The sequence below is a fragment of the Perna viridis genome, chromosome 3 (genome assembly GCF_037379345.1).
Source record: "Perna viridis isolate PV_CMFRI_1.1 ecotype Kerala chromosome 3, ASM3737934v1, whole genome shotgun sequence".
NCBI lineage: Eukaryota > Metazoa > Mollusca > Bivalvia > Mytilida > Mytilidae > Perna > Perna viridis.
The window spans coordinates 27,436,492-27,452,125 of record NC_142447.1 but is presented as its reverse complement, the minus strand read 5'-3'; the positions used below and the strand labels follow the sequence as shown (position 1 = coordinate 27,452,125).

The 15,634-nt window shown below is 35.0% G+C and overlaps 1 protein-coding gene across 1 annotated transcript in view; it reads left to right on the top strand.

Annotated features, from left to right (window-relative positions):
* The window catches only part of LOC148621677 (uncharacterized), a 46,805-nt gene extending 31,396 nt beyond the window's left edge, over positions 1-15,409 (top strand). Inside the window, exons 16-30 of the mRNA XM_088574086.1 lie at positions 242-355; positions 1,657-1,770; positions 2,341-2,454; positions 2,999-3,112; positions 4,414-4,527; positions 5,098-5,211; positions 5,756-5,869; positions 7,171-7,284; positions 7,855-7,968; positions 8,513-8,626; positions 10,521-10,634; positions 11,278-11,391; positions 11,815-12,098; positions 13,559-13,838; positions 14,602-15,409. Coding sequence (XP_088430212.1) covers positions 242-355; positions 1,657-1,770; positions 2,341-2,454; positions 2,999-3,112; positions 4,414-4,527; positions 5,098-5,211; positions 5,756-5,869; positions 7,171-7,284; positions 7,855-7,968; positions 8,513-8,626; positions 10,521-10,634; positions 11,278-11,391; positions 11,815-12,098; positions 13,559-13,838; positions 14,602-15,185 — 2,516 coding nt within the window. The 3' untranslated portion in view covers positions 15,186-15,409. The remainder of the gene's footprint in view (positions 1-241; positions 356-1,656; positions 1,771-2,340; positions 2,455-2,998; positions 3,113-4,413; positions 4,528-5,097; positions 5,212-5,755; positions 5,870-7,170; positions 7,285-7,854; positions 7,969-8,512; positions 8,627-10,520; positions 10,635-11,277; positions 11,392-11,814; positions 12,099-13,558; positions 13,839-14,601) is intronic.
* Positions 15,410-15,634: the final 225 nt, after the last annotated feature.

Genomic DNA, 15,634 nt, shown 5'->3' with positions numbered 1-15,634 from the left:
ATGAAACAAATTTTGACAAGAACATTACAAAACAAAGCAAAAGTAGAGTAACTATAAGCAACATTGGAAAGCATCATCAAACTAATCTTATGTAAATGCCTTATGTGGTTTCGAATGTAATAAATGACACGGGATACATTCACGGCAAGTTATCAAAAATAAAAGCTAGATAATTCAGAAAGGTCATTGTACAACTGAAAAAAGATATGGAAGAGTATACTTGTTTTTTGTCATTCTCAAGATATCAATGAGTGTTCATCTGATCCCTGTCAAAATGGTGCATCTTGTAATGACCTGGTTAATGAATACAGTTGTAGTTGTGTACCAGGATATTCCGGCATTATTTGTCAGACAGGTACAGTTTTCTTATTAAGCGAATGAAATACAAATTCTCCTTCAGTCTCGATAGGATTACAGATTTCTCCACTCCAGATATTTAAATTTTACATTTTAAACCACGAGCTTTAGCAAGTTGATTAAATTCTAAAATTAAACTATCGAGAGTGGTGAAATCCTTTAATCCCCGAGAGAAATTAGGGAAAATTTGTTTCTCCCATGAATAAAACCAGAAACAATGACTTAAACAACACCCTAAATTTTCCCAACATTAACTACGTCATCAAGGACCTCCCCTCCAGTCATCAAGTCGTCATTGCGTCATCATTATCACTACCATTATGATTAGTTGATACACTACCCACTACTCTTATAAAAAATATATATATTTCGTAAATCAACAAGTCAATTTAATTGATCAACGATATGAATGACAACTGTTAACATGGTAACATAATTTGAAAATAGCATGTAAATACTATTTAATCAGCGCCGGTATATTCATGCCGCAACGGAAGATGGGGGTTTAGCGTGATGTAAAACCTAGATTTAACCGACCATTTTGTTTGACATGCCCGTACTAAGTCGGAACATTGCGGTTCTAGCTGCTGCGGTGGTGTAAAATCTTTTTTCCAGATTTGTTTTGGACAAGACTTGATTATGGATCGGATAAGTGTTCGGTTATTTTGATGTTACCCTTATTTCATACTTTTCATTTATATCTTAACATTTCCGTATTTGAAATTAACCAGCCCCGTGCAGGTCCGGGTGATAAAAGAATAGGCCTACAGCAGCGCTAAGCTTGTCGTATAAGGCGACTAAATTGTGCTCAGAATCCTAGCCGGGGGCTAGGCGCTCTGCCCACAGAGCAACTGGGATGTGTGCCCAGGTGGTGGAATGGGGTACCCCTGGCGTGTTACATGCTGGGGTTGTCAGGCTATAAAACGGAAAACCTGACCGCAAACCATAGTGGTGCACCGTGTTGGGAAAGATGTCACGTTCCTCGCACGTTAAAGAACCCTGCTGTGGTATTCGATAGGGGTAGGAACCTTTGCGCTCCGCCACAGGAGGCTAAATTGCCCGACGTTACCCATCCCCCCTTTTTCCAGTGGCAATCAAAATATGTCGACCCTATTATCCTTGTGACCCATCCTTTTTTTCATTTCATGTTCATTTTATCATCCATTTCATGTTCATTGTCTGAATATAGCTGAAATATTGCTGCTCGGACGTTAAACCCCAACAAACTTGAAATTAACCAAAGATAAATATAATCTAACATTCAAACTGATTTTGTAAGATACGAGAATTCTTTTTCAGATATAAATGAGTGTGCATCAAACCCTTGTACGAACGGGGCCACGTGTGTTGACAACATTAACGGATATCACTGTTCCTGTGTTCCTGGTTACACTGGTTCTAATTGTCAAACAGGTAGCGTTGAATGGATTATTTAACCTTATTGCAATGTAAGGTAAACATTTGCTTGGATCTTTTTAAGTGCTTCACTAAGGCGTTATTATCTGTCTACATTGTTGTGAAAGTGTTTTGTACGATGCATTTGAATCACATGGACGGGTCTCAACCACGCCATTAGTACAGATTCCATTTTGGCACATTTTGTACAATACAGTTCATTCTAAGTCATTCCGCAGTATCACCAATATCTGAACACCCACCAAAACTCTCTCAGATCAAAAGTAGCTATAGTCGGCGTCACATAAATAACATACTGTTAAAATTTGAATAAAAATATTTTCTACGACTTTATTGACACCTACCGGCATTAAATTGTCTTAAATGACTTGCTCATTCGTTTAGAATATTAAATTTAAATTCACGCCACCTTTTGGAAAACTTAGTGAATAAGAATTATTGAAAAGTGTTAAAGGTTTCAGCATTTTTGTTTAAGAATCCAAAGTGGATGTTTTTTTCTGTTGCTCTACTGGTTTTCGTTATAATGTACGACAGTTGCCCTAAAACATTCTACATGTTGAATTACAGACACAAATGAGTGTTCCTCTAACCCCTGTCAGAATGGTGCCACATGTAATGACTTGATTAATAAATACAGCTGTACTTGTTTACCCGGATATACTGGTACTAATTGTGAGACAGGTATATCAAGCTTATATATCATTCATGAACAAATCCATTGCCTTCCTTTCTTAGCAATGCTTAATCGGTTTAGCCCAGTAGTCGATTTCACAAAAAATGTAAGTAAATAGATAATCGTAAGTAATGACGTCACAATTTTTGTTTCGATTTTGATGTCATAAGTTTTATACAATTAGACTCGACAACCAAATGTGTTGCATGTATACTTTGAGACATTAACCTGATATAAAAGACCGAAAGCTGGTTAATTTACAGATACTGATGAGTGCGCCTCCCATCTCTGTCAGAATGGCGCCAAATAAAATGAAACAAATTTTGACAAGAACATTACAAAACAAAGCAAAAGTAGAGTAACTATAAGCAACATTGGAAAGCATCATCAAACTAATCTTATGTAAATGCCTTATGTGGTTTCGAATGTAATAAATGACACGGGATACATTCACGGCAAGTTATCAAAAATAAAAGCTAGATAATTCAGAAAGGTCATTGTACAACTGAAAAAAGATATGGAAGAGTATACTTGTTTTTTGTCATTCTCAAGATATCAATGAGTGTTCATCTGATCCCTGTCAAAATGGTGCATCTTGTAATGACCTGGTTAATGAATACAGTTGTAGTTGTGTACCAGGATATTCCGGCATTATTTGTCAGACAGGTACAGTTTTCTTATTAAGCGAATGAAATACAAATTCTCCTTCAGTCTCGATAGGATTACAGATTTCTCCACTCCAGATATTTAAATTTTACATTTTAAACCACGAGCTTTAGCAAGTTGATTAAATTCTAAAATTAAACTATCGAGAGTGGTGAAATCCTTTAATCCCCGAGAGAAATTAGGGAAAATTTGTTTCTCCCATGAATAAAACCAGAAACAATGACTTAAACAACACCCTAAATTTTCCCAACATTAACTACGTCATCAAGGACCTCCCCTCCAGTCATCAAGTCGTCATTGCGTCATCATTATCACTACCATTATGATTAGTTGATACACTACCCACTACTCTTATAAAAAATATATATATTTCGTAAATCAACAAGTCAATTTAATTGATCAACGATATGAATGACAACTGTTAACATGGTAACATAATTTGAAAATAGCATGTAAATACTATTTAATCAGCGCCGGTATATTCATGCCGCAACGGAAGATGGGGGTTTAGCGTGATGTAAAACCTAGATTTAACCGACCATTTTGTTTGACATGCCCGTACTAAGTCGGAACATTGCGGTTCTAGCTGCTGCGGTGGTGTAAAATCTTTTTTCCAGATTTGTTTTGGACAAGACTTGATTATGGATCGGATAAGTGTTCGGTTATTTTGATGTTACCCTTATTTCATACTTTTCATTTATATCTTAACATTTCCGTATTTGAAATTAACCAGCCCCGTGCAGGTCCGGGTGATAAAAGAATAGGCCTACAGCAGCGCTAAGCTTGTCGTATAAGGCGACTAAATTGTGCTCAGAATCCTAGCCGGGGGCTAGGCGCTCTGCCCACAGAGCAACTGGGATGTGTGCCCAGGTGGTGGAATGGGGTACCCCTGGCGTGTTACATGCTGGGGTTGTCAGGCTATAAAACGGAAAACCTGACCGCAAACCATAGTGGTGCACCGTGTTGGGAAAGATGTCACGTTCCTCGCACGTTAAAGAACCCTGCTGTGGTATTCGATAGGGGTAGGAACCTTTGCGCTCCGCCACAGGAGGCTAAATTGCCCGACGTTACCCATCCCCCCTTTTTCCAGTGGCAATCAAAATATGTCGACCCTATTATCCTTGTGACCCATCCTTTTTTTCATTTCATGTTCATTTTATCATCCATTTCATGTTCATTGTCTGAATATAGCTGAAATATTGCTGCTCGGACGTTAAACCCCAACAAACTTGAAATTAACCAAAGATAAATATAATCTAACATTCAAACTGATTTTGTAAGATACGAGAATTCTTTTTCAGATATAAATGAGTGTGCATCAAACCCTTGTACGAACGGGGCCACGTGTGTTGACAACATTAACGGATATCACTGTTCCTGTGTTCCTGGTTACACTGGTTCTAATTGTCAAACAGGTAGCGTTGAATGGATTATTTAACCTTATTGCAATGTAAGGTAAACATTTGCTTGGATCTTTTTAAGTGCTTCACTAAGGCGTTATTATCTGTCTACATTGTTGTGAAAGTGTTTTGTACGATGCATTTGAATCACATGGACGGGTCTCAACCACGCCATTAGTACAGATTCCATTTTGGCACATTTTGTACAATACAGTTCATTCTAAGTCATTCCGCAGTATCACCAATATCTGAACACCCACCAAAACTCTCTCAGATCAAAAGTAGCTATAGTCGGCGTCACATAAATAACATACTGTTAAAATTTGAATAAAAATATTTTCTACGACTTTATTGACACCTACCGGCATTAAATTGTCTTAAATGACTTGCTCATTCGTTTAGAATATTAAATTTAAATTCACGCCACCTTTTGGAAAACTTAGTGAATAAGAATTATTGAAAAGTGTTAAAGGTTTCAGCATTTTTGTTTAAGAATCCAAAGTGGATGTTTTTTTCTGTTGCTCTACTGGTTTTCGTTATAATGTACGACAGTTGCCCTAAAACATTCTACATGTTGAATTACAGACACAAATGAGTGTTCCTCTAACCCCTGTCAGAATGGTGCCACATGTAATGACTTGATTAATAAATACAGCTGTACTTGTTTACCCGGATATACTGGTACTAATTGTGAGACAGGTATATCAAGCTTATATATCATTCATGAACAAATCCATTGCCTTCCTTTCTTAGCAATGCTTAATCGGTTTAGCCCAGTAGTCGATTTCACAAAAAATGTAAGTAAATAGATAATCGTAAGTAATGACGTCACAATTTTTGTTTCGATTTTGATGTCATAAGTTTTATACAATTAGACTCGACAACCAAATGTGTTGCATGTATACTTTGAGACATTAACCTGATATAAAAGACCGAAAGCTGGTTAATTTACAGATACTGATGAGTGCGCCTCCCATCTCTGTCAGAATGGCGCCAAATAAAATGAAACAAATTTTGACAAGAACATTACAAAACAAAGCAAAAGTAGAGTAACTATAAGCAACATTGGAAAGCATCATCAAACTAATCTTATGTAAATGCCTTATGTGGTTTCGAATGTAATAAATGACACGGGATACATTCACGGCAAGTTATCAAAAATAAAAGCTAGATAATTCAGAAAGGTCATTGTACAACTGAAAAAAGATATGGAAGAGTATACTTGTTTTTTGTCATTCTCAAGATATCAATGAGTGTTCATCTGATCCCTGTCAAAATGGTGCATCTTGTAATGACCTGGTTAATGAATACAGTTGTAGTTGTGTACCAGGATATTCCGGCATTATTTGTCAGACAGGTACAGTTTTCTTATTAAGCGAATGAAATACAAATTCTCCTTCAGTCTCGATAGGATTACAGATTTCTCCACTCCAGATATTTAAATTTTACATTTTAAACCACGAGCTTTAGCAAGTTGATTAAATTCTAAAATTAAACTATCGAGAGTGGTGAAATCCTTTAATCCCCGAGAGAAATTAGGGAAAATTTGTTTCTCCCATGAATAAAACCAGAAACAATGACTTAAACAACACCCTAAATTTTCCCAACATTAACTACGTCATCAAGGACCTCCCCTCCAGTCATCAAGTCGTCATTGCGTCATCATTATCACTACCATTATGATTAGTTGATACACTACCCACTACTCTTATAAAAAATATATATATTTCGTAAATCAACAAGTCAATTTAATTGATCAACGATATGAATGACAACTGTTAACATGGTAACATAATTTGAAAATAGCATGTAAATACTATTTAATCAGCGCCGGTATATTCATGCCGCAACGGAAGATGGGGGTTTAGCGTGATGTAAAACCTAGATTTAACCGACCATTTTGTTTGACATGCCCGTACTAAGTCGGAACATTGCGGTTCTAGCTGCTGCGGTGGTGTAAAATCTTTTTTCCAGATTTGTTTTGGACAAGACTTGATTATGGATCGGATAAGTGTTCGGTTATTTTGATGTTACCCTTATTTCATACTTTTCATTTATATCTTAACATTTCCGTATTTGAAATTAACCAGCCCCGTGCAGGTCCGGGTGATAAAAGAATAGGCCTACAGCAGCGCTAAGCTTGTCGTATAAGGCGACTAAATTGTGCTCAGAATCCTAGCCGGGGGCTAGGCGCTCTGCCCACAGAGCAACTGGGATGTGTGCCCAGGTGGTGGAATGGGGTACCCCTGGCGTGTTACATGCTGGGGTTGTCAGGCTATAAAACGGAAAACCTGACCGCAAACCATAGTGGTGCACCGTGTTGGGAAAGATGTCACGTTCCTCGCACGTTAAAGAACCCTGCTGTGGTATTCGATAGGGGTAGGAACCTTTGCGCTCCGCCACAGGAGGCTAAATTGCCCGACGTTACCCATCCCCCCTTTTTCCAGTGGCAATCAAAATATGTCGACCCTATTATCCTTGTGACCCATCCTTTTTTTCATTTCATGTTCATTTTATCATCCATTTCATGTTCATTGTCTGAATATAGCTGAAATATTGCTGCTCGGACGTTAAACCCCAACAAACTTGAAATTAACCAAAGATAAATATAATCTAACATTCAAACTGATTTTGTAAGATACGAGAATTCTTTTTCAGATATAAATGAGTGTGCATCAAACCCTTGTACGAACGGGGCCACGTGTGTTGACAACATTAACGGATATCACTGTTCCTGTGTTCCTGGTTACACTGGTTCTAATTGTCAAACAGGTAGCGTTGAATGGATTATTTAACCTTATTGCAATGTAAGGTAAACATTTGCTTGGATCTTTTTAAGTGCTTCACTAAGGCGTTATTATCTGTCTACATTGTTGTGAAAGTGTTTTGTACGATGCATTTGAATCACATGGACGGGTCTCAACCACGCCATTAGTACAGATTCCATTTTGGCACATTTTGTACAATACAGTTCATTCTAAGTCATTCCGCAGTATCACCAATATCTGAACACCCACCAAAACTCTCTCAGATCAAAAGTAGCTATAGTCGGCGTCACATAAATAACATACTGTTAAAATTTGAATAAAAATATTTTCTACGACTTTATTGACACCTACCGGCATTAAATTGTCTTAAATGACTTGCTCATTCGTTTAGAATATTAAATTTAAATTCACGCCACCTTTTGGAAAACTTAGTGAATAAGAATTATTGAAAAGTGTTAAAGGTTTCAGCATTTTTGTTTAAGAATCCAAAGTGGATGTTTTTTTCTGTTGCTCTACTGGTTTTCGTTATAATGTACGACAGTTGCCCTAAAACATTCTACATGTTGAATTACAGACACAAATGAGTGTTCCTCTAACCCCTGTCAGAATGGTGCCACATGTAATGACTTGATTAATAAATACAGCTGTACTTGTTTACCCGGATATACTGGTACTAATTGTGAGACAGGTATATCAAGCTTATATATCATTCATGAACAAATCCATTGCCTTCCTTTCTTAGCAATGCTTAATCGGTTTAGCCCAGTAGTCGATTTCACAAAAAATGTAAGTAAATAGATAATCGTAAGTAATGACGTCACAATTTTTGTTTCGATTTTGATGTCATAAGTTTTATACAATTAGACTCGACAACCAAATGTGTTGCATGTATACTTTGAGACATTAACCTGATATAAAAGACCGAAAGCTGGTTAATTTACAGATACTGATGAGTGCGCCTCCCATCTCTGTCAGAATGGCGCCAAATAAAATGAAACAAATTTTGACAAGAACATTACAAAACAAAGCAAAAGTAGAGTAACTATAAGCAACATTGGAAAGCATCATCAAACTAATCTTATGTAAATGCCTTATGTGGTTTCGAATGTAATAAATGACACGGGATACATTCACGGCAAGTTATCAAAAATAAAAGCTAGATAATTCAGAAAGGTCATTGTACAACTGAAAAAAGATATGGAAGAGTATACTTGTTTTTTGTCATTCTCAAGATATCAATGAGTGTTCATCTGATCCCTGTCAAAATGGTGCATCTTGTAATGACCTGGTTAATGAATACAGTTGTAGTTGTGTACCAGGATATTCCGGCATTATTTGTCAGACAGGTACAGTTTTCTTATTAAGCGAATGAAATACAAATTCTCCTTCAGTCTCGATAGGATTACAGATTTCTCCACTCCAGATATTTAAATTTTACATTTTAAACCACGAGCTTTAGCAAGTTGATTAAATTCTAAAATTAAACTATCGAGAGTGGTGAAATCCTTTAATCCCCGAGAGAAATTAGGGAAAATTTGTTTCTCCCATGAATAAAACCAGAAACAATGACTTAAACAACACCCTAAATTTTCCCAACATTAACTACGTCATCAAGGACCTCCCCTCCAGTCATCAAGTCGTCATTGCGTCATCATTATCACTACCATTATGATTAGTTGATACACTACCCACTACTCTTATAAAAAATATATATATTTCGTAAATCAACAAGTCAATTTAATTGATCAACGATATGAATGACAACTGTTAACATGGTAACATAATTTGAATTCAGAAAGTTAGAACTAACCCATATATTGTTCAAAACAATTGTAAATTGAAATACTGCAAGTTTCTTACGTGTAAACAATAATAATTGAAACGTTATTTTATTGAATTACTTTTTTACCCAACGATTTTGTGACCAACCGGAATTATAATATTATCTTTCCGCCTATATGAATATATGAATCGCCTATAAAGATTAATCAAGGTAATTCCAGCGGAAATCAAAAGAATGTAATCCATGAAAAAAAGACTAGATATGGAAACAAAGTAAAGAAAATAACCAAAATAATACATATAAAGTAACAATAGTGAATGAACAACCCGGATTCCACTAACGACTGTGAGCATGGATCAGGTGCACCGGTAGGGTAAGCGTCCTTTGCTTATCTCGAAACACATTTTCAAGTACTTCCGTAATTGGTAGGAATGATGATAATAATGTTAAATAGCAAGATGTATCGCTATTTTGATGAGAACAACTTTGAAGGAGTTGCATATATTTGACTAGGGATTTTTCCCCTTCTATGGTGTAGAAGATCTTTTCAAGCAAATTTTAAAAAGGGTAATCAAGGGAACCAAGGTTATAGCGGTAATCAAAAGAATGTAATCCAGGGACAAAGACCAGACATGGAAAACAGACATTCACAACAAAGAACATAAAGTAACTAAAATCATACATACAAAGTAGCAAAAGCAAATAAGCAACTCGGACTCCACTAAAATTTGGGAGCATGGACCAGGTGCACCGGTAGGGTAAGCGTCCTTTGCTTTTCTAGAAACTCCCGCCAAGGCGCTCATAAAAAGTCAAGTCCGGGGTAGCCAAACGAGGAAAGGAAAACTGTGACCCGTTGAACAAATCAGTTTTCATGGCGCAGATGAATACACTGTAACGATCCACGGGTTCATGATGACCACCATAAAACTTCTGTAGTGATGACGGTTTTCATGACGGATATTGGCACGAGTAAATATATATTTGTTATTTATGATAAACAACTGATTTTCCTATTTATCAAATAGTTTTTCTCTATAATGTATTGCTATTTTCAATATGGGTCTTAAACTCGTTGATCTGCTAATTGAAATTCGTTTTCGACGTTTTAACGGAAGAAAATTCGAGAATAAATATACCATCTTTCTTTAAAATGTGAATTATCAAAATTTACTCCACAGAGAAAATACGATAAAACACTGCTGTTCATATAATTATTATGAATTATTTAACTCTTTCTTAGAATAAGTCTTAACATTCTTTGATTGAACACACAAGAAAACATGATTCAATCTGACGTCTGATTTAGTAAAGAAATGTTATAATTACAGTTTTGTTATGAGACGTTAAGAGTCATTTACTAGAGTCAACCCCAAAACGCCGATATAATATTGTCTGCAATCTGAAAAAATGATGATATTAATGAAGAATATTTGTTTTATGTATGGTTTTATCTGCAGATATTAACGAGTGTTCCTCTGATCCCTGTCAGAATGGTGCAACTTGTAATGACCATGTTAATAAATACAGTTGTAGTTGTGTTCCAGGATATACCGGTATTGATTGTCAGACAGGTACATTTTTGTTATTCAAATGCATGAAAACCTATAATAACAAATTTTATATAAACGAAATGAATGTAAAATAAAGTTTAATCAGAAATTCAAATTCTTTCAATGTATTTTTATTTGCTGTTTCTTTACCGTGGCAGGTGACGGGGTACGGTAGTGGTTTCTGTCTCTCTGCGTGTCAGTAAGATTATATACGGTTTTTCACGTTGCCTTTCAGATTGCCAAGCAATGACCTTTGTTATACTTTGCAACTTTTTGTTTTTTTTCTGTTTATGTATATCGGGATACACTTAGACTCCTTGTCAATCAGATACCAGTAACACTGATTGTTAAACATATTTTGAAAAATAAACGATGCGCAGAAAGTGTTTACCTTATAGCAACCTTGAGTTTGAGAGCTGTAAAATTAAGTGATAAAATTGACGTATTATATGTGTATCACGGTAAAGTTATCTGTTGAGATTATTATTAAATTGTATGCATGTAACAACTAAAATGTGCAACTTTAGAAATATTTTGTTTTGCCGAAAATTGTCGTTTTTTAATGCATTTATATAAGCGTTTTTAAAAGTAGATTTTGCCTAAATACTGTCCAAAGGCAAGGTGTCTTTGTACGATAAATTAAGATTTGTGTCTATGATTTCAGATATAAACGAATGCCAGTCAATCCCGTGCCTCCATGCCGGATCCTGTAATAATCTAATTGACGCCTACTCATGCGATTGTACAGGAAGATATGAAGGAGGTGTCTGTGAAATAGGTCATGTACATACATATTTTCATGTCTATCCAACAGTTTATATAGTATTATAATTTTCTTTGCCAGCATACATATATAGCCAAACAAAAAAGACTTCATCTTTTTTGTCACTGTCATCATCAATCATCAAAATAATTCGGCATTCAACTATGAAAATAGCAATTTACTTTGATCTGATCTTAATTTCATATAAAAAAAAATCAAAAGCTGGAAATGCAGATGACTTCATCTATTTCTTTATCAGTTACGATTTAATTTTTTTGATTGTCAAATTAAGAAAAAAATATCCTCGAACATTTACTTCATTTAAGGACACCTAAGGAACCCCTATTGACATTTTTATTAAATATATCGCACTGATCTTTTTTCGTTGTTTTCTTATGGTTGTTGTATAAACTGAAACCGTCCTTTTCTGTTTTTTAGATTGCAGACCAGGTCCAGTAGACCTTGTTTTTGTAGTTGATACATCAAGTAGTCTTGAAAAAAATATTAATAGAAGTATTGACTACATGGTACAATTCGTATCTAAAATCCCCATAGGTCCGGATGACTTTCAGCTTGGAGTTGTTACATATAGCTTTGTTCCTGAGGTGCTGTTTGACCTTGATGATTATTCTACAAACTCGGAAATAATACAAGTTCTAAAGACAATCACCGGGAAAAATGGACCAACACTTACGTCAAGTGTAATACACAAAGCCCACGAGGTGAGGAGCATTCTAACTGATACGAAAAATTGCTTTCATTTTATTTTGTTCGTAGAACAAAATAAATCACGATGAACTATAAGAATGATCTTATGAACCTGAACTAAGTGTAGCTAACGCAATTACTTTTTGTCCGCCTGCCATAATCTGTTTACGTTTCTCAATCCAAAAATTTATGGTATGAATACATGTGGAGTATCAACAGCATTTGAAGCAAATTAGTAGGAAGCTTTTATTATTATTATTATTTTTTTATTTTTCAAAACCAAACAAATCGAAATAGACAGCTAAAAACCTTCAATTATATTCTTCGCTGTAAAAGCTACCATGTACAATATTAGATTTAAGGGGTTTCTTATCTGTGATACCGAAACGTTTGGTAAATAAATCTATGACATAAAGTTTTGATCAGACAAGTATGACTACTAGGTGGTCCACCAGCAATGGCATCACCCCAGTGACGTCTAAATACCAAAAGCCTCAACTGGCTAGACATAAAAGAAAGGGGTTTTCTACAAACGATCCACGTTAGGTTTCATTTCAATGCACCAATTTTTAAGAATTAACCATTAGACAGCAAAGGACAATTAAAATTTTTTACACTTAACAGAACAGTTGACCTTAATGTCTTCGACTATTCATTTTTTTGTGGCTCAGATGACTAAACAGATTGCTGCATCCTCTTAAAGTTGCCATTGTAACTGTTTGCAAATTGTGTTATGACATGCTGAACTACAGATTAGAAACCTGGTAGGAATCGTCTAAGAAGAGACCTCGATAAATGATTTTCCTTTTTTTTCAAACTTGATCAATATATAATAATAGTTATTTTTGATTATAATATTGACAATATTACACTTGCTCTTATATTGCATATGCTATTGTCAGTATCAAAACGAAAGGAACTATTATTATATAAATATTTGTTTTCCGTTACTCAATTTTCAAATGATTTTAAGGTAAATTAAGTTTGTCGACTAATTCTGTCACGAAGATAAAGCAAGTAGTACGAGAATTAATTGTTGGTTCGTGACTTTATTTTCATTCAAACCTGTAAAAATTAAATGACGTCATAATCACTCATAATGTTTGAACGAACGGATATGTTTGACTATCTTGTTATGAACGAGGGATAGAGAGCTTTTTTTCATCGGGACCAAAGGAAAATAGTACACACTACTGATAAAATGGTATGATTTCAAATTGTCTAGATAAGCAATGCTATTTAGGGGATCTATAGTTCTGTAGAGCATGCTGTCACTGCCAAAACCACTTCGGATATAGAAAAAAAAATACCCTGAATACAATTCATCTCGTATGATTTAACATAATATAAGCATTGACTCCCAGGAATTATTTCACATACACAAGTACCTAGAAATTCCAAAAAATAAAATGTAAAGAAACTTTGTAAAGGGATGTTGCTTTTATGAATTGGAGACCTCATTTTGTACTTTCAGATGCTAACAAATATTTCGATGGGCTCCAGGGCAAATGCTGTAAACAAATACATTGTTTTACTCTATGACGGACTTTCATCCGATGGTCCCGAGGCAATACAAACGGCCGTATATTTCAACAGCCATGGCATCCGTATTTACACCATAGCTATTGGAGACTCAATTTCTCACCAGGAGATGCTGGGAATCTCTCAAAGGCCGATGTACACCTTTAGTCCCCTTAAACCTGATGACATGTTTTATTTAATGGTTAAGGAAACAGAGCGCACAGACTGCAATGGTATGGTTTGCTAAATTTAAGTACGATATATCCAAATTCTAAAGTTTTACACAGGAATGCATTTTCGATCATAACAGAACTATAAATATCGCCGAAAAATAGGGAAGCATTACCATGGAGGGTAGTTCAGAGATACCATACTCCAAGTATATGGTCAGAACATGAAAAAGGAGAGAGAGACAATATATACACATAATGTAGAAAAAACTATAATACATTGATCCAGTTAGCATTAACTTAGGTGAATTTCAAATTCCATCGGACCTGAATTCTTATTATGATGTCGTTTATTAATTGTGAAATGCAAATTTTAAATTGGCCAATCACACTTTGACACAAATAAAACGTATGAAGTGATATAAAGAAATGTTGAACACACCCTCGTCATCGAAGTTTTTAGACAATATAAAGTTAGAATAACGAAAAATTCAAAGGTCTTTGTATAAAAAAGTTGTTAATGCTTAAAACCACATGAAGTTCAGACAGTAAAGTCTATAAACCTGATAGTGTTTCTCGTAAAATATCATGCGTACTGTAAATTGTGTATCATTTTGTTTGATGTTTCTAGAAAAAAAGGAAAACCTCTTAACAGAATAATTTCATACATGTTTGAGTTGATATATGTGATTATTCCCAGAATGTTTGGAAAATAGCATTCACTAGCATGCTCTTCTGATATTATACATATTTGTGAGATAAATATGAATAAAGTGAGTTGAATCACATATATTTTTGTTTTACATTTTAATCTTATTTCTTGCAGATTGTTTATTGGAAACTACGGCAGAGGTGATTTTATTGGTAGATACGACTTACAACCAAACACACAATGATTATTATAAACGTTTGATTGCGTTGCGCCAGACTATAGAAAAACTAGTGACGTATGGTATTGACGTACATATTGGAGTATTTTCATACTCGGATGACATTGATCAAGTCATTCCATTAACCTCCTCATTCAGCATTGTCCAGATAATCGGCTCGGCCCTGCAGATTGATCGAGATTCTACTTTTTCAACATCGAATACCTCCCATGCCCTTCATCATATAAGAACTGAAAGTATGTTTACATCATCAAGAAGACTTGTTGTTTTCTATTCGAATGGAATTTGGTCCGACCATGAAGATGTCAAAGCAGAAATATCCGCGTTGTCAAATATTCAAGTTGACGTTTTAAGCGTTATAGCAGGTGACGATAGTAGTTCTACAAATTTTAAATATGTTTTGAAAGACCCAAGTTACATGTTCTACGTCAATGACGACGATTTTACTGCACTAGAATCCCTAGCAGCCATGACAAAAAGATACACATGTGACAGCGACATTTATAACAATCGACAATGAAGTATTATCTTTCAAATTGCATTTTTCATTCATTCGCCATATTTCTGTTCTGTGTTAATGTTATAAAATATAAGTTGTTTGTTATTTTCTAAAATGTGTACTGTGTGGCTTTATTTAATTCAAAAGTTTTTATTATCATATTGTGTTTGCTACGGTTGTTTGTATTAAGAAATACATAGCTTTTTGTCTATTGATATTCTGAATTATTAAATCTGTTAGAGGTTTGGGTTTTTTTTCATGCTAAGTATGAAAACTAGCGATTCAAGAGAATGTTGAAAACTATATAAAAAAAAAGCTTGTTATAAAAATAACCGAATATTGACTTTCAAACAAAATATGCGCTGTTGTTAGAAACTTTAAGCTTCTAAATAGCCCGATAACAACTGAAGAGGTTCTAACAAACAATGTTTCATAGCTGGAAAATGTACCACCAAAACTCTTTCAAAACT